At 39.7% G+C, this 27,547-nt stretch overlaps 1 protein-coding gene across 2 annotated transcripts in view; it reads left to right on the forward strand.

Moving 5' to 3' along the window:
- pcxb (pyruvate carboxylase b) overlaps positions 1 to 27,547 on the forward strand; it is a 307,943-nt gene that overhangs the window by 219,827 nt on the left and 60,569 nt on the right. For both annotated transcript variants that reach the window (XM_086165402.1, XM_086165403.1), the window contains 2 exons: positions 23,142 to 23,286; positions 23,388 to 23,477. In XM_086165402.1, coding sequence (XP_086021528.1) covers positions 23,142 to 23,286; positions 23,388 to 23,477 — 235 coding nt within the window. The remainder of the gene's footprint in view (positions 1 to 23,141; positions 23,287 to 23,387; positions 23,478 to 27,547) is intronic.

Here is a 27,547-nt window from a genome sequence, read left to right on the forward strand (position 1 = left end):
AGGAATCTATCGTTTGGAATGCTCCTTGCACTTGGCCCATTTAATTTGAAGGTATACCCCCGTTGCACAGCAGGATTAGTAAGGAATAAAAACTGCTTTACGAGCAATTATATCCGCAAGGGGAGGAGCTGATATTTAATAAACTGTTTGAACTTTCCACTCCAGTTACTTAAATTCACAGTCCAAAAATATTTGAATCTTCCCTGCACAATTATGTTTTTGCCAAGATACAGCAACATCAGATACATGTTTTCCCTTATTTCCTCTATAGGTCAATATAAACAGATCTGCAACTATTTTTTAATACAATAAGTATTTAGTGATAGAATTTATAGATAGTGTTTAATAATAATGTTTATGACTAAAACTTGTGAAACTTCAGGGAAATAGACCAGAAAACTAGTATTTTGACTAATGTCTGTCTAAACATCATCAGTCGGGTACCTCTTGTAGAAACACATCATGGTGGAGCGGATTATTTATGGAGTTGTTGTTTTTTGTGTTTTTTTTTTTTCCTCATGTTGACAGGGGATTGCAGTTGCACAAATTTTGAATGAAGAACTGTAACACTAAAATAACAGGCTTTCTCTTCAGTGAAAACCTGAATGCGTCTTGCACCACCGTTGGAGGGTGAGGTGGAAAGGGGGAGGAAGAGGAGGAGATAAAAGTCAGCTGGAATGACAAGGGGTATAGCGGAGCTCTCTGCGCCTCAGGCAACTCCAGGTCAGACCGGGATGAGAAGGGGAGCAGAGGCGGATGATTAAGAGAGCGCAAGCACAAGTGGCAAGGTTTGAGGAAAGTGATGCAGAGAAGTAAGGGAAGGCCAGGGATCTCGAGGGGTGTAAGAGAGATAAGTGAGGAAGAGAGGGGTTAGAGGGGGATAGATTTGAGTGGTGGATAGACTGATCGTGTGGCAGGAAGTACAAGCGCAGCTTGTACAACTTCAAACAGCAGTTCAGAGCCTGATTTCCCCTCTGTGCCCACAGCTGTTGGAAATAGCTGTTTAATGGAAACCGTCCGCCGGCGCAGTGTTTATTTCAGCAAGCGTCCTGTCACTAAAGGAGAATCTATAACATTGGAGACGGGGAATTTCAAAATGAGGTTGTTCCCAGAATCCGCATGTCAGCAGATTCACCCTGTCAACACAATCACGCACTGCAGATGAAACCTCGGAAAGATGGAAATGAAAGATAGTTGATAAGATAGAGGGTTATGACAGACGTGGCTTTGTCACAGATTTTTTTTTTTTTCTTTGTCAATTTCCACCCACACGCTCATTCTGCTCATTCTGCCTTACATTTTCTGAATAAGTCTCAATCGTTTCGCTATCTTTTTTCACTTCCCGTTCCACTTTTTCTGTCTTTTTCTTCTTTTTAATCCTGAGTCTGTATCCTTATAGATATTCTCCCCCTTGTCACTGAAATGTTTGGCCAGCCACGGGCCATCACTTTTTTAACCTAAAAGCCCAGACCTCCCTCAAAGTCTGACAAGGAGGGGTTTGATATATAATTTTGCCCAATGATATCCCATTTGCAGTGTTCTGCTTTATGGCCCGTTGATTCACAATTAATCAGAGCCTTAGTGGTTTGGCACCCAGTCCTCTTGTCAGGGAGAGTGACCTTGGTGAATGAAATAAGCTACCATGACCTGCTGCTGCATGGGTGATTGATGATGAGTTCACCATTCAATGGGAGGAGAAAAATCATTACTGTGCAACTTGCTGGTTTACACCAGGCATTTATCCACCTCTCTAACTCAACAGTGCTCACAATCAGGTCTCTAATTGAATAGATGTTATTTCTTGATCCTAAATTGAGCAGGCAATCTAAAACATGTAATACCAATAATTTTTAATATTGAAGCAAATAATTTGACAGAACCATTTACTAAAATCCTCCACTGGGCTTCACACATGATTAAGCAGCTCCAGAGCATCATGATCGGCATGGTTCCCTAGCTCCCATTCACGTGGGAGATGTAAGGAAACTCTGTAGTGGTTTACCAAGTGGTTAGAAAAACAAAATGGAAGGAGGACAGAGGCGAACCTGCTTTAAATCAACTACATTGCCTTTGAAACCCACTCTGCACATTTACAACTCAATCTGGACTTCATACTGAGAACCTGTGTGAGAGACGTGGTAAACGGATGCCCTGAAGTGCTGCTCCGTCCCGCACGACCTGCGCAATTATCATTGACCGTCATTCATTACATAGATAGGACAGTTTACTTTCTTGCAGAGCTAATGCAACCATGTCTTGTTTGCCATCAGTCAAACACCAAGCATGGACTTTTATGTCAACTAACGTTTTCCCCTCAAGTGTCTTCTGAATTTTATTTGAATTTCACAGGGTGGTAGTAAACTGCACAAAACCTGTTTTTCCGACAACGTCGGTACTGTTAGTGCAGATGCAAACATAACATTTATCATGGGTACCTGGTACCCTGCCGTGATGCCGATAATGTAAACTTTCTCTTTCATTTCTCTGAATGCGTCTTAATGACCATTTCTTGTTCAGATGGCTGGCAGCATACCAAGCTTATTCCCCTCATCAATGAAATCAGAACGCATTCAGGATTCTCAAAGGCAAAAGTCATAGATTTGCTGCCCAAACAAATTCCTTTTTTAATGTGCAGCACAAACAGCAAAGAGACTTATTTCCTCCCTAGTGCTGAGAATTGAGCAAAGAGATTGGCAGATTTTTTTTTTCTCTCCCCCCAGTTCATTCTTGAGTAATGCTGCACTTAATCAGAAAAAGGGCAGACCTGTTCTGGTTCAGTCAAGCCAAATCATCCCTCAAAGTGAAACCTGTTTCAGGAAAGTCAGCCTGTGGCCCGGGGCGGAACAGATTCATTGACTTTTTATTTATTTATTTATTTTGCAAATTGGCTCACTTGTCAAATCACCAGTGGTGTCAACAAACTGTAAACATCTCTCCTTTAGTATTTCCTACAAGGACTCATGCTATCACTTTTGACTTTTTAAAATCTTGGAAGACATTTTGACTCTTCATATCTGGAATGATATCACAAACTGTCATGTCTGATTGCTATTACATGGATTGACTGTCCCACTGTGTATGGACATTTGTTGTCATGTTGCATCAAAGTGAAAACCATGATAATCAAGTTAAAGTGCTATCTTTTTTGGTGAAATATGAAGGAAGGATGGTATGTTTTTGTTTCTAAACCCCCCATAGTACTGGTTAAATTCAAACCAAGCCCTACACCGACTTCCGATTTTGTCGCACAAGCACCAAATACTGACTTTAACTGCTTTCCAAAACAGTCACTTTAAAGTGTCCACCCTTACCGAAAACCAAATAAAACAGTATTGTCCTGTTAATTCTTCTTTGAGAGCTTTGCAGGGAGTTAAGATTCAGAACTTTTCAATAAACACTTAATTTCATGCCCAATTAAGAATGTAGCCATTTTAAGGTAAAAGTGCACCGTCATCACATGAGTGTTTTTTTCATCATTGTGAAGTAAGATGCTAAATACTCCAATTAGGGTCACCAGTGTAACAACTCAGGAGAATAAAATAGAACAATGTTTCTTGATCTGAATGCATAACAGGGCTGGGGTAGTGTTTTCTGAAGTTTGTCTGCTTTCGGTACTGGCTACCTTCAAGTAACCAAGCGGTATGCAAGAATAATAGAACTTAAAAAAATTGAGCGGGTGCTTAGCAACAATATAATTGCCTGTTCCCTGAGTGCTTTAACGAGAAGAGGGCCCTAACATCCTCTGTGTTAGGGCCAGAATTTACACCTCTTTTCTGCCTGATTTACATGTGAAAACACTTATTTGTGATATTCAGAAATGACCTGTGGCCATTTCTTGAGAAATACTGGTTAAATAATATCAACACAAAACACCACAAACACTTCCATCTTTGAAAAGTTTTCAAGTACACCCTTGTGCACCTTTTTTTTCTTTTCACATGCAAACAGCGTACAAATAGTTCAAATTTAGCACTGAAAATGCATAGAATCACGCAAACGGAATATGCCAAAACATGGATACTGATCCGAACGTTGGCGCCGACATCGGGTTGGGCGTGCACAAACACACAATGGTGTTGCATAGTTTTAGGACACTGATTTTACATATCCAACTTTCACACAACCAAATGAAACATACGCTAACACTTGCATTTTGGAGATGGTGTCAAAGGTTTAGAGGTATAGATCGAATGGCAGATTCCCCTCTATTTGTCTCAATCTAGATATAATAAGAGACAAGGACACACACCCAGACAGTGACACACGTGCAAACACACACAAATCCGGCTTCCAATTTCTCTCTCAGTGCCGTTTGCATGTCATTGTACTGTATTTATTTCCCCTGCATTAGTAATACAGTCTCCAAATGATTACCCAGCTACTGCTGCGAAACCATTTCCCAGCCGTTAGGAAGCAGTCAGTGAAGTATGAGAAAAACATACTGACTCTCATTTGTCTATATTGCTGCGAGTGTTAAACCTTGACCAGACATACTCAAATTTTAAGGCGGAGGGCAGAAATTGCTTCAGAGATCCTGGTTAGAGGGGAAATCAAAGTAATGCGAGCCAAATGTTTCCGAGAGCAAGTAGCTTTAACGCATCATGCATTCCCAGACTTTACAATGGAAATAACAAAGGATGGATAATAGGCATTTAATACAACACCCTGTGAGGCTGTTGTTTGCAGAGGCATTAATAGCTCTGTACGGAAATACAATGAGCTGTTTGAAAAATGCTGCTAAATATTGAAATATAATGCTGCTGGCATGAGTGAAAAGGTTGCAAATTAGATTGTTTCTTGATTGTATCCCTTGACACAACTGACTTTTTATTTGCATAAAAGTGATATCCATGTGTGTTTTAAAAATTTACACGCGTTCGACAATCAGATTAGAGCCTAATGCCTCTAGCGAGGTACCACTTGATTTAAGATGTGATCAGGGCTTGACTTCCATCACCACTCATGTTTCCGTTTCCATGCTATGCTGATGGCTGTTCTCACATGATACTGTTGTTAATCTTCTCACTATCTTTTTTTTTTTTTTTTTATTTTAACTTAATTGTGGCAATTAATATGCAGTTATTTTTATCCAGCAAGAGACATGCGATCCTGTAAATTACAGTAAGAGCTAAGAAAGTGTCTGTTAGCCCGGGGAGTGCTCCAGAAAATAAATTGATGGAGTAAACTGATGCACCACAGCAACTGTAATCTTTAACAAATGTGTTCTAGCAGTGGGAATGCCACATGTTTTGATATTCTGTTAAACCATTGACTCCAGCATGGTGACAAATCCTCCGTGATATTGAAATTCAGCAGTCAAGCGAAGATACCTTGTCCTGCTTGAGGCTCATTTAGGAGCTTTGCCCCTCCCACAGTCATGGACTCAGGCCAAGGCAACAAAACCTACAACAAGGTCTGCCAATCTAAAAGCAAAATCTACATTTGGAGAGAGATCATAGGTTTGTGAGAGGGTTGGTAAGGAACAGTAGTTTGGCATAGCCTTTAGCTCATCTCACAGCTCGCGACCCCCTGCTTCTTGTTTTGCTGCCTCCACTACATTTTATTCTCTGATAGTAATCCAAACTGATCCTTGTGATCTGACGAGCACAGCCGGTATATGCTTGCGGTCAAACACAAGGTGATTGCATGTTGCGCTGATTCGCATCAGGCCTTGGCAGTTGAAGGCTAAGTATGCCTCAATTTTACCGAACTAAACAACACAAAGGAGAAGGGAAAAAAAAAGGTACACGGTAATGAATCGCTGTTCAGGGTTGCTTCGTCCTTCCACACCACCATCATGGTCACGAAAGACATCATTACAGAGATGGAGAGGAGTAGTTCCAAAGAAAATAATGCAAGATCTGTCATCGCAAATTCAACAAATTGTTGGAAAGATGATATATTTAACGGTAAGCATTTTTGATTATGTTGTCCAGTTGGCAAGTGGCATTTTATGCTTATTGGCAGAATATTGTTTGCTGTTGATATTCCATTTACAAAAAGCTAATGGTTTGGTTAAACACTGCAAACCTAAGTGTAGCAATTAAAAGTCAGTAACTTTGGCAGAAAGGCTTTTGAATTGTTTTCTTTGACTCCATTTTAGGGTGTTCATAAAACCGATACGTCTCAAATAAGTATAGAAGTAGGTTACTGTGATTAGGAGTGTAAAATCCCAGTGGGTGTGTCACCTAGACAGTTTTATCAGCTGATGTGAAGTCTTTCACAGATATCGCTGGATGTGAAGGTATCCATATAATTTTCACCTCAGATTGATTTGTATGTAATTCCATCCAGACACCCAGCTCAACACCAGTCTTATGTCACTATTTGGTTTTAAGCAGGCTGTGGCATCAGTGACAGAATTTGCAATCCCAATTTTGATTATATATATATTACGTTGACTTCACCTCATGCTGGCTCCAAGATTTTTCTTAACTCAATATTTATGTCTCTCAAATGTCCAAACATTAATGTTCACACTCTTAGTTACTGGTGTTTGTATGAGATCTTTCTGACTGTTAGGTCAGCACACCCGATTGTTAGTATTCAAATATGTCAGCGATAAAAAACAAAGATATATTGTTAGTTGGATTCTAGATGTTTCTTTAACAGTTTCGGGCACTTTTGCCTTTTTATACGAAAACCTTTCACCTGGTATAGTCAGAGACATCACAGTGTTTATACCCAGCTGCTTGAATGTGCAATTTGAATATGTCAAAGGCTAGCTTTAGCTTGGGACCAGAGGAGGTCTTCAGAATATAAATCAAGTCACAAAATTTATATCCTGCTAATGAACGGAAGGTAGCATTACCACCTTTCAAACAGATGTTGTTGTTTTTTTAGTTTTAAATGACATTTATTTTTACTTTTCATCTTTGGCCCGTAATTTTGGATGTTCCTGCTGCCACGGAGCATTTCAGCACCACGGTCAGCACAGTTCAGCAGCGTGCGCTCCCTGCATAACCATGGGAGGAGCAGGCGTCCTGATCAAAGAGCATTAAAAACAAGTGTGAAAACCTATAAATACTGAACAGAAAATCACAGGCGGCTATAATACAGAACTGAAAACACTCGAATGAATAATGCATACACTTCTGTACTGAGAAATATCTTGATGCTTATAGTACATTCTGTAAATAAGACTCTGCCATTTATTACTCCCCTATTCCCCACAAATAACCATTATGGATGTTTTAGCTTTTAAGCTATGATAGTCAGCCACAGACTGAAGGGAAGGATTAGATGTGCCAGCTTTGTTTCCTCAACGTATCAATTCAGGTTTGAATAGTAGTCAAGCTATTTTTGCCCAGTATTTATCAGAGAAGATACATGGATGAATCACCTTTTTACACTCTTGACATTAGTCATCATGAGCTGCACATCAGATGAGATGCATCACTCTGACAAGACACTAAATGCAGACTTTATCTCTTGAGCCAGAGTGAATTAACATCTACCATCCAATAGACTTTGATAACCGAGTGACATGATAGCCTTGATCTCCAAGAAGGAACATGCGACCTTGGGAATGTTACTTTCCAAGGCCTTCATTCCATAATCTCTGGCAATTATGCCATTTAAGTCTACATTTACTGTTATGTTCATCTTGCAGCTGCTGGTTATAGTTTAATGCAGCTGTTACAATGACTGTGACTTATTAGCACCCATTCTTATTTCATTAGGTGTAATAAATACTCATTAATTGATGACTTTTGTGCCAAAACTAAAGGGAATTACATGCTTTGTTTTGTTAGGTTGGCCTTCTCCATTTCAGCAGCGTGCTGTCTCCTATAATGCACCTTTGTGTACTCGGGTCTGCTGGTCTTTTAATATCCAAATTGATCCCCTCCCCCCTGTATTTCAGTTGCCCTCAGACTATTTGAGTCACACCAACAGCACACTCAAACATAAAAGCAGACTACAGCTGCATGTCGCCCTTCACAAAAATACCGTAGCCAAGGAATCTTTTTCAACTGTGACTCAGGATTTAAAATGGAAGGATAATAGAAAAAGCTGTTTGATGTTGAAAATGTGCCATCTGTAAATAAATAGCAACGGAATGATTGTTACCACAACAGCATGGTGTGTGTGCATATGTGTGCGGGTGTGTGCGCGCATGTGTGCGTGCGTGCGCGTATGTGTGTGTGTGTGTGTGTGTGTGTGCGCGCATGCCTGCCCGCCTGCCTGCCTGCGTGCGTGCGTGTGTGTGGTCTTGGAAACCAGAACTGTACTTGTTTTCCTTGTTTTCAATGAATCTGTCTGTGTTTAGATAATATTTGTCAAAACAAAGGCCGAGTCTGAAGATCTTCGTATTCTAGGTGCAACATCAATACTCCAACTGATGTCATGACTAGTGTGATCCCCTCACAAAATGGTCTCATGATAGGAATAACCGTGAAGGGGAAAAAAATGTATTTTTTTGAAGATAATAAGCAGGAAGTTGTTGTGTCTGTGCATCTTCAGGGTTTATTTCCCACAGTTTCATGTTTATTTTTACCATTAGAACTATAACTGCTGGGGAAAAGGCACTGTGATAATGCCATTGTATATGAGTGATCAGCATCGCCACTTCAGGAGCATCTGGATCATCTATAAAGAAAAACATATTCGAATACAAACCATTTTTCATGAAATTACAAGTGTACAATAATTGCCTTGTAAGAATGAATTTGCTATAATACTTAAAACAAGTGTAGGCATTTTGTTTTTAGTTATTATTTCTTTTCAGCCCCTTTCTCCATTGGGCAAAAAAAAAAAAATGATTAAAAGCACCACTTTAAATGCAATAACAGGAAATGTATTTGTTTAATCTGCTGACTGCAGTGTTATGGCTGCTTAATAGGGGTATTTGGAAAAGAAAATGATGTGGAAAAAGGAAAGAGCATATCCTTCCTGTAAAGTACAACATACTGATGAGCTATTAGTCTGACAGGGATTTGGTCATGAACTTAAATATTGTATTAAATTAATTTTGAGTTTTCAGTTTTTAATCTAAAATCTAATCAGGTAGCTTCTTTATTGGACATGTTTTTTTTTTTTTTTCAGATGATGAGAATCAGATAACAACGCAACAAATGAAGCTAGACAACCACAATCAGCAAGATGTGATAAAACTAATTACACGAGTCAAAAACAAACCAGCTAAAGCCGTAGCATTAAATTCTTTAAAGGGAATAAATGAACAGTAGCATCTAATTTGATGGCAATATGAAGTTAATACTTTTTAAATAATTCATAGTACCTGGCACAGTTCTACTGAGAGTATCAGGTTCACAAGGAATATGTAGCAGATTCTTCTTTGTTATCTCAAGGTTATATAGTCCTAGATTTCCTCTGGGGCTGCTTTTGTATTTGCTGTTGATATTAGCATCAGACAGATTATTTTTATTCATTGTATATCATTTTAAGGATCATGTGTAATGACATTACTGCAAAAGGACAGGAAGTATTTCAGATGAGAGCAATTATTATGATTGTGAATTATTAGTCATTCTCTACACTGTCCATCCTTCACATACTGTCTTCACCTAACTGCGTTTTCGGACTGCGGGCAGGAGCTAGAGAACCTTGAGAGAACCCACTCAGGCACAGAAAGAACGTTCAAACTCCACACAGAAAGAACCCAAGAACCCACTGGAATCGTTACAGAAATATTCTTGCTGTGAGGTGACAGTACTGATCTCTGCGCCACGATGTTGCCATTAGTGTTTTTTTTTTTTTAATCTGACATTAAGATTGTTATCATGTCAAGACAGAGGGTGTCCTGACATGAAAACAGGGAATGATAAATCTTCAGATGGAAGGTATCTGTTTAGTTAAAGGATGAAATCCATCTATGTGGGATTAAGAGAACTCTTGAAATCTGGCCTTCCAGCTTTGCACACCTATGGATTCGGAAGTGCTGTTCTTTTAATATGTTGGAGTTATCCCATGAGCATTGTTGATTAAGATCTCCCCAGTGGTATGAATTGAGTTATCAAGGCCCAGAACTTCACAGTGTCAACCCAAGGCATAAGCCATGCTAGAGTGTGTTAGGTATTTCTATTCTTCACTTTTATTGTGTTTACATTAGTGGGTCCCCTCAATGTAAAGCAGTCAATTTCCACATTGCTGCATTGTATCACCTCAGTAACACATGTAAGTAAATCCATGTCAATAAGGGTGTCTTTTGAGAAGTCAAAACAACTTTGCAAAAGACACAAGTTAATTTCATGGAAAGCTGAGCTATTTAACAATTCAGACCTCCCACTTCTGTATTACTTCCACTACTCCCTTTAAAACTTCTTGTCATTTTAGCGCTTTTTTTTTTTTTTTTTTTTAATATTTAATGGATCTGCAAAATGACTACAGTATCAGTCATCCGGAGGGGAACATGAACGTCTGTGCAAATTTCATGGCAATCCATCCAGCATTATTTGATACATTCCACTTAAAACCAGAAATGCAAATTCACCATGTCAAGAGTCAGAGGATCTCCACAGTAATTCATAAATCCTATTGCACACGGATCTGTGTACAACGTTTATTTCGGGCCATTTAATAGCGTTGAGATGTCAAATTAGCAAGTGGATTAACAGACTTCCATCCACATTTGCACAGCCAGAAAATGCTAAACATGGCAGTAACTAGCCAGAATTAGATGAGTATTTGCAACCCGGCTATGGTTCCATTGAAAGCCTCAGGTAAACTGTCCTAATAAGGTGTTACATGAGCTTAATACTTTGTGCTCCTGAGAGTAATCATCCTTTTTTCAATTATAAGACATTATAAAGCATTTATTCAATCTTGTGAATTGCTAAATAACCTAACACTTCATCAATTAGTTATACAAAAACATCTATTATGCTGGATTATTAATTTATGTCTAATCAAGAATTATGCCTGCTTTATTGGATTTGTTGACTATGTATTCACATTTTCTTCAAGAGGTTGTTTATTTGTCTTGTGTTTCGACATTTTGTGTTATATTAGGTTCTGATGAAGAGGGCAAAAATCAGTGATTGCATAACTTGGCCAATTTTTTTTTTCCTTTCAGAAGAGAAACACCAACTTTATGTAATAACGCATGACATCTGTTAAAATAGGTGTTCGCTGAAACCCAGAATGACAAAACTCAAGGTTTTTGCATTTCTCAACAGCAGCTGGAACACAGCTCACAGCCCTGAAACCCCTGGGTGGGGATGCCTTCAGATGTGCTCTCCTTTCTCTCCCTCTTTTTTTTCCCCACCAGCATGTCACATTGCATCTCTTTATCCGTGTGTTCCTGTCAGTGTGGAAACCTCTCTGAGAGACACTTTGGTCTATAAGCTCCTGCAGTCCTGAATCCATCTTGCTCTGTGTGTTGTCTCCTGGCGGCTCACACACAGGTAGTTAGCTTGCATCATTAGCTGAGTCTTGACATGGTGTGTGTATCCTGTAGACCGTGTGAGTTTGAAGCAGAGCTCAAGTTTTTGCTGGGCTATCAGTATTGAGAATGCAGACAGTAAACAGTAGCAGTATTTGGCAAGGCATGGTGTAGGACTTGGAGGGCTGAAGATCACAATGAGCTTTGCACTTGCAACTTCAAATTAACACTTTTTTTGCAGAATGAATGTTATCAGCAAAAGGGGGGGGCATTTTAGAGAGGCCCTTGAAGGGAAAGGAGAAAGGAGACCTGGCTATATTATGGCACAACAATTTCCTTTTGGATAAATAAAGTTATTCTTATTCTTATTCTTATCCTTATTATGGTTGGACCTACTCAATGCATATGGCTCCCCGTACCCCACAAGCTAATGGAGCTGGCATTGGAGAGGCACTATGTTCTGAGTAATATCAAGGTCCTCATCATGGATTATTATGCTCGCTTTAATCTAAGGTTCACTTTCGGCACAGTCACATCTGAGTGGCACTGACTGCCGAAAGGAATCAACACTGAATATACCAGTTCGGTTATTTTCTTTGTCCTGGCCATGAATATGCTGATCAAGTCTCCCAAGCTGGAATGCAAAGGCTCCAAAACCAAGTCTAGATTCCGTCCCCCCCCCCCAACAGAGTTTGTTCCTGGATGCAGATGGATCCTTCAGGGCTTGGAGGGGCTTACCGCCTGGGCTAGAATGCGCTTTAAGCTGGAAAAATCTAGGTCCTGAAGAGAAGGAAGGTAATCGATTGATTCTGCTTCTCTTCAGGAGGTACCTGTTCTCCAACTGAAATTTAGGTGAGGCCTGTCAGAAAATGGAGGGCACAGGAGGCTGTGGACCAGGCTGAATTGTAGCTGCGGCACAGGGAGCTTGTGGGATCTGTGGCAACTGGTCGTGCAGAACAAGGAACAATTCCAACAAACCACATCAATAATTTGAGGGCAAGGAAAGGCAGGACCTGGTTCACAGAGTTAAGGCTGGTGTCAAAGAGCAGCTCCCAAGCCAGACGGTGGGATTGAGACAAGGGGGCGCATGGATCGGGTTGGAAGAAGCCTTGGAAAGAAAGATCTCTAGTCGAGCTGTGGAGGGCGGAACCTCAGCGCATCAATTCCTTACACAGTCTGTCAATGATGTCCTGCCCAGCCCAGCAAACCTTTTCTGTTGGGGCAAGGTGGATAGACCAAGATGTCTCTTGTGCCAGGGAAGAGGAACTCTGGAGCACATACTCAGCAGCTGTGCTAAAGTGCTATTGCTGCCGCCTTAACCAGGTGCTGAAGGCCTTTGCTGTGTCAATCAACAATGCCATCGACCAGGACAAGAGCTCGCAACCACTAAGGCGTGCAATCATATTTGTGCAACCTAGAGAACAAATACCTCCTGGACCAAAAGCCCAAATTGGCCTCCTGGGAACAGTGCAGGACTGGCAGCTAAGGGCGTTCTTGGGGGGAACAAGGTTGGTTCCCCCAAAAACACCATGGAAACCAGTCTTAGACCAGAAACTGTCCTGTTTACAGAATCATCCAAGCAGGTCATTTTGTTGGAGCTGACAGCTGACCGAGGACAAGAGCATGGAGGAAGCTAGTGAGAGGAAGAGGGAGAAATATGCCAAGATGATGAAGGAGTGCCATAGACGCAGTGGCGTGCGAGGTGCTTGCCTGTTGAAGTTGGAGGAAGGGGCTTTGCAGGAAAGTCACTATTTAAGGCCTACAGCCTCCTGGGCATTGCCAGAGCTTGGAAGAGGAGAAGAAAAGAAAAGAAAAGAAAAGAAAAGAAAAGAAAAAAGAAAAGAAAAGCCATCAGTGCAGCTTCAAGGGCTGCTGAGAGAGCTTCACAATGGCTGTGGATCAGGAGGGACAAGCAGTGGATGACAGCTTCTTGGACATTCACCAGGAACTGGTCACTCCTGCTTAGGATAGTTTAGTTCCAAGACCTGAAACCTTCTATGTCCTTAGGTACTATCACGGATGATATGTCCAAGAAATTGCATCATAAGATGTATGCAAAGACCAAAGCACTCAGACCAAACAACTACTGAGATGGTTTGAAACCGTCAGATTGACGGTTTGGAGTATATCACAAATCATATATGATGAGTCTCAGGCAACTGCAAAAGGATTGCTAAAATACCATAAGAAGTTCTCCATTTTAATAAGGTTGCCCCCAGTAAATTCAGTTAATTCAGTGGGGGTTTCGTTGAAAGTAGAAACTGTGTGTCATACTGTTGACACATGATGAATGCGGGTCTCTCCAGTGAATGGCTTTGGTTGCTCAATGCTAACAATGTGAAATGTAAAATATCTCATGTAGGCGGCCAGCAGGTTTTTTAACTCACAACATGTTTCAGTTCCACAAACCTCCCGAGTATCATAAACAGAGTGAATCCTTTGTGCTTTTTGTTTCAATGCTGACAGATGAACCACAGTCTTATACTCCCCAACAAAAGGATGATGAAAAAAATCAACGACTATGGAAATAAGAGTTCAAGTAGATATAATGCAGCAGCTTTCTTTGGCTGACTTAGATGTGCTATTTTATTTTTTTATCTAAATGAAAGCCTTCAGGAGTTACTACTTTGCAAGCCAAGGTGACCTAAGTAGACCTCATTTGCAGTGCTTAGCAACCCACTTTGCAGTTACACCACCTCTAAGCATACCTATGAAGGCACAAATAATTAAACATGGAGTGGACCGACAGACAAAGTTTAGTCTTCTCTTTACAAGGGAAGGTGTGTCTGTGGTGAATAGATGTGTAAATAACAAAGCAGTTGCTTTTCTCATTAGTAAACAGGAGCTTGGTTCTGGTGATTACAGCACTGCAGGTGTATCAAATACCCAACAGGTAAGAGGGGAGAGAGCAGAGGAGATACCCGGATGATTTGAAGAAGTAGGTTACCAGCTGGAAGTGCACTTTATAATGATTCTGCAGCTTGTTATTCAGTTTTTATTACTTACTGGCTGACATATGGGCACAAGGTTGGGAGTCATACATACATGACATTATGGTTACTGTTTGAGAATGTATATACATGCACATATCATATTCATTCATTCATGAATCAACACAGATACACACACACACACCATAGTTTTCCTAAAAATATAGGTTTTCTAGAAAATATTCAGTGTCCATCCTGTCAAAGGCTTATCTCTTATATAAGGCTCACAGTCATGGACGGCTCTGTTCAGCTGTATCAAATGGGCTGTTCTGAATTGTTTTACACAGGTTTGGTGGAACTCGGAGCCAATGAATATATTACTGTCTATCTCTCCCAACATTGCCTTAAGAATATTTAAAAATAGTAGCATGTAGATATTTTGTGGTGCAGCTTGCGATTCCCCACACATACCAGAATTACTCAGACCAGTCCTCAGAACAGTTTGAACTTAAGCAACCCCGGTAAATTGGCTTGGATTGACATGAAAGTGGTTAGAAGTGCAGTTATAGTTCAGAGCACATGGGAAAAACTGTCACTCCCTTAAAAAAATCAAAATAAAACATGATGTTACTACAAAACAGAAACAGCCCAATTTTTCAACAATTTATTGACAGCATATCTGCAACGTGTTATCTATAGTATCTGATTTGTTACAATAGTGAGCTGAGCCATTTTGTGTGGACGTCAGGTTCTTAAAGTTAGCCGCCTCCTCTGGTAATGCCCTACCAGTAAAACATGTTTTCTTTTGTTAAATGTTCTTTCCAATGCCTGAATTCTCAGCCACGGTCTGAGACAGTTTCAGCACCACGGCTAGTTCCCAGTTGGTTAACTGACAGGCACTTTAATAAAATAATAGACACCCTGAAATGGGAAATGTCCCCTGCTGTAAATTCTGTGTCTCTGAGTGAAATGCTCATTTCTGCCATGGTAAATGCCAGGTATGAATGAAAGTTGTTTTTTTTTTTTTAAATATCGATAAAGAGCAAAAAAACCCTGTAATACCCTCTTATCGAAAAGGAATATATATATAGATAAAAGAATAACCAAACATCTCTGACTGTTTGATGAGACATCGAATGTTGTTCATCTATTTTAAATGTCCCGTCCTCGAGACCGTAAATAGTGACAGTAACTGGTGCTGCACTGACCGATAAACTAGACAGCACATGCTGGTCGCCACTGTTTTTTTGGTTGCGTAGTTTTTATTCTCCTTTTCCAAACCATTCCCCTTTAATGTTCAAGAGAAAATATACAGGACTTGGCATGAATCACATTTAGTGCTATCAGCGAATGTATTTATTTTTCCCCTTGACACACAAGCATACACATGCGGGTCAGGCTGCAGAGCAGCACATGCAGGAACCTTCTATCTAACCAGTCATCAGTGGATGGCCAAATTACAAGCGCTCAGCTGAGTCCTAAATGTTTATATTTGGCTGTGTTTGAAGCCTGAGGTCCCCCCAAGTGTCTGATTATAAACATTAGCTTTAGTTTGTAGTTTTTCTTTCCCTGCTGCTGCCTGTGGGTTGCCATAAAAGGGTTATCTTGATGTCTACGTGTGTTTGTATTTTTAATGTTGAGCAACAACTCTACCAGATCTGTAGCAGATTAGTTCAAGACGGGCCCTTCAAATTTACGAACGTGAGCATTCTCATTCGTGTTCATATGTGTGTGCACACACTTGCATGTGTTGTTTTAGTCCCAGCCCATGCTTAAGGCGTGATGGATGGGGAGAGGAGAGACAGAGGAGGTGAAGAGAAAAGACGAATGACCTGACAGCTCCGCTATTCAACTCCTAATCACTGCAGGGGCATGGATGCAATGTTTGACAGAGGGATAGCAGTGTTTGTGTTGGGGGGGGGGGGGGGTAGATCAGGTGTATGAGGTCATGATTGTGTGTAATTCCAGACGTCATTTAACACCGACTCACACAATTTGAAAATAAAAGGTCAAAATCTGCTCTCATGCTGTCTCTGTTTCTCACATGTTTCACATGATGGGAATCTTTTGCCACCTCTAAAAAATTGACAGAGTTACTGACTAAAAGTGTGAGTTGATGAATATTTGGCCACTAATGATAGCTTGGAAATTCTAATCAAGTCAAGTATTGGAACTTGAGTGGTTTAAATCCAGATGCTTTTTGAAGAGGTGGCTCTTTGAAGAGGATGAGGGTTTGATCTCAGCTAGGAGCAGAACTGGACAGGCCTGTTTACAAGGAGCTTTGGGAGGAGTTGGCCCAATCGAGGTAGCGATTTCCAAATGCCTTGAAACAAGACAAAATTTCACTAAGCTGTGTCCATTTCATCCCTACATTTTGGTCATGATTTGAATGTCAACAATAAACAGTTGTGGTATTAAATTTAATAGCTTCTCATCGTAGCTGGTAGAAATAGCAATGATTATACACCATTTTCAAAGCCAGGATTGGATGGGCTGTAATGATATCTGTTAGATGCATGCACATTCCTTTACCTTTTGATGCTCGTCCTCTGCAGAAGGGCCAGACTGGGTCAGGATTTTGTCCTCCAAGATTATTTGACTTTATTCTCAGTATCATTGTGGCTTCTATTTGTCTTATTCATTAAAAGGAAGATTAGTATACAAGTCTGGCTAAGACTAAAAATATTGTACCGTTGCATCCTGGTATTGTTGCTGTGTTATGTCAGCATGCAAATCCTCACATCGAGTACCACTGAACAGCCTCATTGACCTGCTTCTGGGGCTGTCGCTTATTAACATTTTTGACAACCAGCTCTTGAACAAGCACTGCTGAAAGCCAGGTTGTAAAAATGTTGCTGGATATCTCATTTGCATTCAAGTTGACCTTTTTTCAACCATTTTTTATAGTTTATTAATTTCAGGTTTTATGACTTTAATCCGTACAGATATTGTGCTGTTGGTTTTATGGTATAAAACCTATAATATAGGTTGCGATGGCGAAGAGTTAATATTGTAGTTAATAAAGAAGGAATGTAAATCTTCTAATCTTCTAAGTCTTCTATTTTGTTTCTGTATTCCTGTCTGATTTATTTTCCCTTGTCAACAACCTGTAGTAACAGCCAGGAAAGGAAATACAACAGAATAACGTTGAATTATACATCACTTCATTTTCTTCAATTTCATTCAGTCTTGCTAAAAAAAAATCTATTTTTAAAATCACCTAAAACTGCTGGCAAAGGCAAGCATTTCCTTTTCCATGAAACACTGCTGTTAATGAGCTTTGCAATCGGAAATATCTACAGAGCTTGAGGACCTAGCAAGGATTAAAGCTGGTTATATCAAGTCATGTGATAAAAACAGTGGTGTTGTTGCAGCATATCCTTCAACAGAAGGCACAGTTACTTTCACTCTCTCTCTCTCTCTGTCTGTTGATTTTTTAAGCATATTTAGAAACCAATGTGTGGGATTTTCACAGTAATAGACCGCATTTTCCAGCTGCAGTTGTTCGTATGTCTATCCGGCTATAACCTGTACTTTTACTAAGTCAATAAAACCTGCATGCAGAAATGTTTTGCTTTGTTTAACATTGACATCTCACATCTCAATCCCTTCCTGAACTTGTTTATATCTTATCACTTGCCATCTGTAAGCGTGCTTGGAAGTACTAAGATGGAACTTAGGATGGGTGGGTTGATGCTGTTGTAGTATTTTGCTGCAGCCTCTGGTTGTTTGTCGACATTGTGATGAAGTGGTCATGGTGACGGAGGTAAAGTGCTTGAAAAAGCAGAACGTTGAGACTAGTGCTGCCGGAAAAGCAGACAGGTCAGTAAGCTTGAACGTGGAATGAAACTGGGATTTATCTTGGGCATTTTTCAGCAGTTTTAAGTGAATTAAGCAACTGTTGAGCTATGAAGACCTTCACATTCTAATCCAAGATCATTTTTTTATTCAGGAGAAATCCTTTACCCGTGGGATACAAATGTTCAGGTTTCAGTGGAGGCGGAATGCAGAAAACAAAACAAGGACTGCTACCTAAAAAAACCTCTCTTGACACCCTTGCCCCAAAGAGATAGACACTATATTTTACTGTCCAGAATCCATTCTGACATTATAAAGTTTCATATGTTGGTTTTTAGCTGCTTCCCTTTGTTTTCCAATGTTACTTTTCAGTTTAAAGTCCTTTCAGCTTCTGTCAACAGAGTCAGTGTTTTAAATTGTTACTGTGTTGAGCTGACTTGTGTTTGTTGTCCAGCCAACCGCTTGGCACATCAATACTTGCCTCCCTATTGTTAGTGGTAGCAGGGGGACATAGAGTCGTGTTGCTCTGACAATCACCAGTAAAGCTGAGTGCAACCGGAACAATGACATGCTGTTAATGGGGCAGCAATAAAATGGACATTTCTGGTGACAATAGTGCGCTGTGAGACTATAGGTTGGCCTCAACAAAACTATGGCTTTTTTTCCATAAGGGAATCTGACTGTGATTTATTTTGTGCCAAAATGAGATCTGATACCAGTTTGTGTGTGTGTGTGTGTGTTTGTCTGTGGCATAGACTGCTTGCTCTTTCGGATTTTGCAACAGTTAATTTAGATTCAGACATGCGTGCCTTAATCCAATACCCCATTCGAAGGTTTGAGCATATGTGTTGTTCATAGTCTGAAACGTATTTGGGTGCAGGTAACGATCATCACTGGAAAGACAGTGTATGCGTTTTGCACACTGTGAGTACAGTTCTGAGGGCTGTGAGCCAAATGGATGAGACAAGACATTCAAATCATTAAATTGCGTGTGTGTGTGTGTGTGTGTGTGTGCGTGCGTGCGTGCGTGTGCGCACATAACATAGGGCGAGAGTGAAGGGAGTGTGTGTTAGTCTGTTTTTGGCCAAGGGCAGCCCGATAATGGACACATTATCAGGTACAGCAGTCAAAAAAGGACAAGATTCCATGTTTTAATGGAATCTATATAGTCTCCTGTACCTTCATCTGCTTTTTTTTTTGTTTCTGATTATTGTTTCCATTGCCATCTTTTTTTCATTATTATATGCTCAATAATTCATGATGTTTATACAGATAAATTACTGAGGATGACTTCAAAGTCACGTAAGTGTGCAAATCTTTCTAACTTATGCAGGAGAAATATCAAATACAAGCGCTCATTAAAAAAAGGAAATAAAATATACATAACAAATACTAATCAAAAATTACAAGGTAGCAGTGAAGCTGCTGTCTACGCCAATAAAGCAAAAATGTGGAACAAACTGCCAAATGAATTTAGACTTGAGACAATACAGGTTAAGAACCCTCTTGTTTAACGCGATTCTTGTGAATTTCTCTGCCTCTTTGTCAGTTTTACTCTTTGTATTCATTTGCTTTTATCCCAGTTACTTGTTTTTGTTGTCATTCTTTCAGCATTCTGTTCTTTTTGTGTGCTGCGGCTATGACTTATGCTATAAATAGCAAAAGTGTGCAAAGCTTCATATTATATCTTTCTATCAGCATCTCATTCTGTTTCCGAGCTGAATAAATTGGTAGCCTTCTACTGCGCAGGCTTGTACCATTCTCTGACCTCAAAGATCGATTTTGTTTTCATGCGCTTGTAAAGATTTTAAGCGGAGCACCCAAACACATATCCACAGTTTTCATTATGTTTTCAAGCTAAAAGCTGAATTGGAGCCCCCCCCTCACTTTTTTCCCCTGCCATGCTCAATGATTGTCTGCAGTCTGTCCAAAACATAAATTGCCATGTCAGGTCAGCTTTGGTAATATCCTAGAGAACTCTAACATGAATTATTGAAGGGCATTCATATTTCGGTTTAAGAAATATATTTAGAGAACACAAATTCCATCCATGAAATAAGTATTACGGGGAAGTGGCAATGAAACAATGTTTTGGCTTGCATGACTTTTGGACAGATCCATGCTTGTTATTTCCTCTTGTTACTAGTCATTATCCTAACAAGCCACTGGTTGTAACTCCATATTTTCCACAGAGTGAAATGGTACAAAATGTCTCTTCTAAAGTTAGATTTATTCCAACCTAACACAGTTACTGTCCCCAACCCACAGCTTTGATTTCAATCCAGAACCACAACATCCAGTGTGTATAAGGCTGCTTATTTACCCTGGAGACAGATTCGTGAATCGGCAGTAGATATTTTAATACTGTCATTGTTGGATGATGCTATTAATGGAGAGGGAGGATGAGTCCACAGGTTTTTGGAGTCATGTTGCAGTTAAAGCGCTTGGCAGAAATCCCTTTTTGTTTTGGTCCACAGCTCGTAGCTCAGGGCTAGGCAGGCAGCACAGCCATGTGAATCCCCAGGCTCCCTTCCTCCTCCTTTTCAACTCTCCTCCTATGAATACAGTGTCGTCTTGTGAGCCTGCAAGTTACTGTTGCAAAATGAAATCATTTCTTGGCTTGCTGAGAGTGTGACTGCCTGATAAGTGGGACACGGTTTTACATTATAGTCCATCCGTGACCTTTATTCCATCAAGGTAAAAGTCTTCCAATGAAGAGAAGTATTTTGTCAAATGCACTTTTCCACTTAACTTTTTCAGTGGCAGTAGTTAATTGTGCTTTTTAAGATTTCCTTTTTGTAAACACACACATATACACATATACACATATGTATATTTTTTGTGTTTTTTTTTCTTATGCTTATTTAGGTATTTTTTGTTTATTAGAAATACTAATATAAATAAGTCCTTCTCACAGACACTTTCCATTCCGATGTGTACATCTCATTTTGGCAATATTGGCATGACCAGTGTGTGCTTTATTTGCCTCTGCACATTGATCGCTGTGCTTCGCTGCCCTAACCGGATTCTTGTAATGAGGTGTGCATGTGTGTGGCTCGTCTACTGCTCAGCGTGCATCTCCTAATTATGGGCTATCCAAGTGACTTTTGCTGCAGCCATTTCTTCAAGTCACTCCTTTCAGCTGTCAACCAAGCATTCATATTGTGGTTGTAAATTGTGTCCATCTGCGGGTTTCCTTGAGTATGGATACTCAAGAAAACGTTAAAATGCACACTGTGTCCTCGTAGTACTGCATATCTATCCTGAGTCTATCTATATAGACAGTGAGGTGGATGATTTATTTCTGTGCTTAGAGGGAGCTGTACTTTACCCAATACCCAGAGGGTCCAGAGGGACATGGTTTCGCTCCTGATTCTGCGATCTGCATGCGTGTGGACTTCACTGCAAAAGAAGCAAAATGAATAACACAAGATGTAAAATAAAAAATATACTCAAATGGGGGTTGTGAGCTGTTAAAGTTGTTCTTTTATGTGCTTTATATATATATTTGAAGTTAATCCATGGAAACCATATGAAGTAGTCCTTTCCCACAGTTCACATTCCTTCAGTCTTTAGCCTCCCTTTGGGACATTTATATATTCCCCCCACTACCCCCAGCCTCCCAAATGTATTGGAACAGTGAGGCCAGTTCCTTTATTTTGCTGTAAACTGAAAAATGAAGTATTTTTTCATGAATACTTCATGAACTAAAGTACAGAGGCTACACCAGAGGATGCAAACTACTCATTAGCAAGAAGAATAGGAAGGCCAAACCGGAATGTGCCAAAAAGTTAACAGACAAACCTCAAAAATTCTGGGGACAAAGATTAATCTTTGCCAAAGTGATGGAAAGGCTAGAGTTTGGAGAAAGACAGGATCTGATCTCGATCCCCACCATACAAGCTCATTTGTGAAACATGGTAGAGGTAATGTCGTGGCTTCTTCTGGGACAGGCTCATTAATCTTAATTGATGATGTAACACATGCTGGTACCAGCAAAATGAACTCAGAGGTCTACAGAAATATTTTCTCTGCCAATTTAAAGAAAAATGTAGCCAAGCTGATTGGGAGGTCTTTCATCACACAGCAAGACAATGACCCAAAACACACTGGCAAAACAAAGAGTTCACCAGGGGCAAACAGTGTAAGGTTTTAGACTGGCCAAGTAAATTTCCAGACTTAAACTCTGTAGAGCTGCTTTTTATCTGCTCAAGAGCAGACTGAAAGGACTAACCCCTGAAATCAAACAACTTAAAGAGGCTGTAGTGAAAGCCTGGGGAAGCATCATAGAAAACAAATGCAAAGTTTGGTGATGTCAGGGGGTCATGCGCTTGATGCAGTTATTGCAAGCAAAAGTGACCAGAGATTCAGTAATTTTGATCTATTTTATGGATATCTCTTCCACTACTTTTGCTAACCTAAATGCCTGGTGTACCTTTACAAATAATTCTCCGTTGTGTTTTGGATCAGGATGTAAATACCTGGAAATTAAAGCTGACATGCTGAGCTCCTTTCTCATTTTAATTGTTTAAAGTCAAACCGAAATATTTTCAGTTTACAGCAAAAATAATGGAACTGGCGTCACTGCTCCAATACATTTGGAGGGGATTTTATAATCATATCCCCGCCAATCAAAGGTCTATTTATTTACCTCTATGTGAGTCAAGCTTCCAACTAAAATTCTTCCTCTTCTTTGATACTAATCTATTCATGCTCTTACTTTTATTTAACCCCTTCTTGCATTACCTCTCCCTTCCTACAGTAAATAAGACAAAACCATAATCACAGGGGAAAAATGGCTGTGATTCAAATAATTAAAATCCCTCTCTCAATTGCATCTCTTTTCACGCTAGTCGCTCTCATCCATCCCTGATAACAGCAAACTGTTGGAATATACATTACTTTTAACCATTGAATGTCTTTAAATGTGAATAAACATATACAAAATGACCTTTTTATTCAGCAAGATGTCAAGCAGGCTGTCTTTAAAGTGCACATGCATTATTTCCATAGATAAGCAAGACTCACAGTTAAAGTCTGCCCTTTGTCTCTGTCTCTCCCATCTCTAGACCAACATCCCTTTCCTCCAGAATGTCTTCTCCAACCATCAGTTCCTCCACTCCACTGTGGACACCCAGTTCATTGATGAGAATCAGGAGCTGTTCAATCTTAAACCCACACAGAACAGGGCTCAGAAACTGCTGCACTACCTGGGTCAGTAAAGAAACACACTACGCACAGTGCTGTAGAATCATGAACAAATGTACTTTTGCATGCAATAAACCTATGCCCTTAACGCTTCTCCTTCAATCCAGGTCATGTGATGGTGAACGGACCCACCACACCTATCCCAGTGAAGGCCAAGCCCTCCTCCATAGACCCTGTCATCCCTCATGTCCCCATGGGTATGTTAGTAAAATCTCTTTCAGTTTACCTCAACGCTTTGCTCAATTATTGCCCCACGACACCCGCATCCTCGTAATACAGAATTAAATTAGCAAGAATGCTTGAACGTCAACAGCAAAGTGACTTTAACAACGACTCTCTTTGAATTACCATTTAAGATCCGCAGACAAAAGGTGTTGCAACTGTAAACCCATCAGACAGTTTCCATAATAAGGTGACAATATGCTATCAACATTGCATTTACTACATTAGCACTAATTTGCCTCAACTCCCTTACTTTATGGTTGAGGGGGTTTTATTTCCTCAGAGGCATCTATGCTAAAAATGTAAACACTTGTAGAGCCACAGGGCACTTTGGATAAAAGTGCGTATGAACCAACAAATGGACTGTCGAACAGTCAGGTGGCTTGGGGTGAAAAGGCCTCCCTAAATGGCTTCGTTTAGCTCCCAGGGAAGAGGAGGTTTTAAGCCCAGAGTGCCCTGCTGAGCGGTGGGGGTGCAGATATAGTTTTGTGATGGAAGAAGTTCTTGCCGTCTCACCCTGCTCTGCACCAGCGCCTCCGATGCCATGCTGGAAAGGTCATCAGCCAAGCCGGGCTCTTTCTTGAGCTCCTCTATTTCCCTACTCCCTCAGCTCCTCAACTGTACCCCCAAAGCCCAATTTAGTCAGCTTTGAAAGGTTAATACGATAATCTGTAGAGCTCTCATTAAACCGTACACCACACAGTTTTTTTTTATTTTTTTTTATGAGATTATGGATTTAACTCATATCAATAGACCAACTTATTATTTACATTATTTATTTATTTCTGTTTTGATGCTGGAGAAAACAATTCTTGATATAGAAGTATTTGATTATAAGCAAAGATGCCTGCATGTAGTCCACTCAAGGAATGTACATTAGTTCACATTTGAGGTACCTACACTTGAATGCATCAACATTATGCCATGTAATGTTTCAGATCCACTGAAGTTCAAGAAAAATATCCTATTTTGGAGTTAGATATTTTTCAGTTTGCAATTTTTCATACTTTTCACAACCAAATGGATATTTTTTAAAATGTTTATCCTGTAAAATGAGTTCATACACATTAAGTGAGAAAAAGTGCTCATTCAGAGAGGTTCTCACATGGCAACCATGATACAAATGGGCTAAGATATTCTTATAGATTAAACTATTAGTTGCGATATAAAGTAGTTGAAATTACCTCAGACTTTCTACAACATTAAAGTGCAACACACACATTAATGCACCAATAACTTTAATGCAAACCATTCTATAATAAAACACAAAGGGACCATTTTACTGCAGGGTGACCACTTCCACCTATTTCGCCTAAAATGATATAAGATTTTCAATGCCGGACTCTGACTTATATTTTCACTGTGGAGTTATTGGTGTTGATGAGGTAATTTTACTGATATTTTGCCTCAAAATAATTTTCAAGAAAATAATTTTTCGGAAATTCAAGACCAGTTGCCACACATTAATTTTGATAAGGATTATCTATGACCTTGATAACTGATAACCTCCATAGACTGCAGTTTATGTGTTTTTCGCTGACCCTCTTTCAGTTGAAATCAGTGAGCCAGGAGTCACGTTTTTGGTTAAAACGTAAAGAGATAAGAAAAATTTAAAGCAGCGACAATTAGCATTTATACTAGCTACAGAAAACAATGAACGAAGCAAAATTCATTCATTCATTCATTGTTTATTTCAACACAATCCAGGTTTTCAATGGTAGATTTTCAGTTACATCAAAAAATAACAAATATACCAACATTGCATGAATAGAAGGGAGCGGGGGGATTTTTTGGATGTATTCAGCTTTGGAGGGTTTAATATGGATTAAAGTTAATATTTTGAAATAAAAAGGTAAACAGTTATAGTAGTGTGATTCCCACTACAACATCCTCAAGCACCATCTTGCTGTTATTTATGTGTTTTGTTGTGAGCCTCGCTATTATGACTTTGTGTAGCTTGAATAATTCTTAAAGTGTACATCCGGAAAAAAAGAAAGTCAATGTCAGCAAAGCCAAATACACATCAGCTGTTATTACCTGTACTCATGTTGATGTTGCTAAAGGTCACGCTGATTATAAAATGTGCTGTGCAGCAACTCCTGATTGTGTGCTGAGTCCTGCCACACTTAATTCTCTGCTCCCTGGTGACAGATACACAAGTTAGACAAACTGCAAACTGAGTTTTGCTGCATCAAAAAGATAACAAAAAGCTGATAAGTGGACTCTTTCGCATACTATGTGGCTGTGTCATTTGTGATATATAACAAATTAAATAATGTCAACAAATTGCAAACCTTTGATGAGTTTGAGGGTCGTCTGATGACCCTCAATGTGAACGGCATTGAGGGTTTTGTTCTGCCTCCTGCCTTTTTCTGCTGAAAAAAACACTTTGGACAGCTGACAGTTGTTACTTTTTGCAGGACGATGCTATTCAATTAGTTCGTCTTCCAATTGTTAATTTTATTTTTAATTCTTATTCTATGCAAATTTGCATCATCCTTGTAACATAAAAGTGGGCTATAGGGGGTTACATTTATAGATAAAACGTCCTTTCTTTTTACTTTAAGCTATTCCCCACTTTTTGTCGTTTCTCTGAAACACACATTGATCAGAAATGTAATATTGTCAATTTTAAGCTCAAGATGAGTCAGAAATCCTATATATGCAACATTATTAATTCTGTAAAAATAAATAGATGCTAAAATGTATTTCATTCCCATATTTATTCCTATCAGGGCTGTTAACTAGTTGCACACATGCACACAAACACACACACATAGTACATAGACAGCATAGAATGTAGTCGGCAATATCAATTCATGATGCTTTTTCAGCACCCTGTTCAGCTTTCATTACATACCACATTGTGCCCAGTAAATTTGAATCTATATCTGCAGATCTGAGACTAAACAAAATAATGTGAATAATATGAATCATAATCAGGCATAACTGATGAAATGTGGCATCTAAAAACCATTCACTGTAGAACCGAATGGAGCAGAATCGAATAATCTTGAATGTCTGCGTGTTTTTCTCCGTGCTTACCCGCCACTTGTCTACTTATGCAAATCTCACGGTGAAAACTGCACTGCCTACCCTTCGTATTGCAGAAACACAAATCCACAAAAGGCACACACTTGTGCACAAAGTAGCATGTATACACACTTCAGACGCTCAAACGAAGACACCCTTTGTGCGTCAGCCTCCGCTTACCTACTGTAAGCATGATGAGGTATGTAGCACAGAGGCATACCTAAAGCCTAGTAATGAGATTTGTAATGTGCTTATATCCATTCTTTCATTCAACCGGGGATTGAGAGAGAAGAGGGATTAGGCCTGTATTATCACACTCTGCGGGAGGAGGGAGGGGGCATGGATGGAAAAGCGGGGTTATGAAAAGAGGACAGAAAGGGTTCGGCCAGTGCATAATCCCTAAATGCAGAGACAATCATCAGGTGGACATAATGGTTGGTTCGGTGATACGAATGAATGGCTGAAGCAATCAAAGCTGTTATATGGAGTTGAAAGATATCATAAAGCTGTAATTCATACATCAAGTGGGTAAAAGAGGCATCAATAATCAAGAGAAAATGGATGAAAAGAGTTCCTGAATGACAGAATGAGGGTGTCCTGACAGAAGCTGTTAAATACGCAGAGGCCATTATTTTCTAATTAGCATTTGTAGTCTGAAACATTCACTTTGAAGGATGATTGCTGGCGGTTCATCTGTGGTGTAAGACTACACCTTGTTGTCTGGATTTATTTAATGGAGGACAGCTAGAGGTTAATCACCAGATGCCTCTGAGCTTGTTTTGGGAAGAATGACTAATAAAAATGACAGGCTGCCCCCCCTGCCCCCACCTCTCCTTGGTGTTTGGTGAACTTTGTTTATTAAAATGTAAAAGCAGAACACAGGGTTGTAATAGAGTATGCATAACCTTTGTACTTTCGTTCTGCGGGGATTTTATTGAAACCTAAATGCATTGTTGGCTCACAATAAGTTTGTTGTTTGCTTGTGTAATTGTTTGTAGTTTAGGCTGCTTTT

The sequence above is a fragment of the Fistularia commersonii genome, chromosome 19 (assembly GCF_037954325.1).
Source record: "Fistularia commersonii isolate RoL2024-O1a breed Wild chromosome 19, RoL_Fcom_v1.0, whole genome shotgun sequence".
In the NCBI taxonomy this organism is placed as follows: domain Eukaryota; kingdom Metazoa; phylum Chordata; class Actinopteri; order Syngnathiformes; family Fistulariidae; genus Fistularia; species Fistularia commersonii.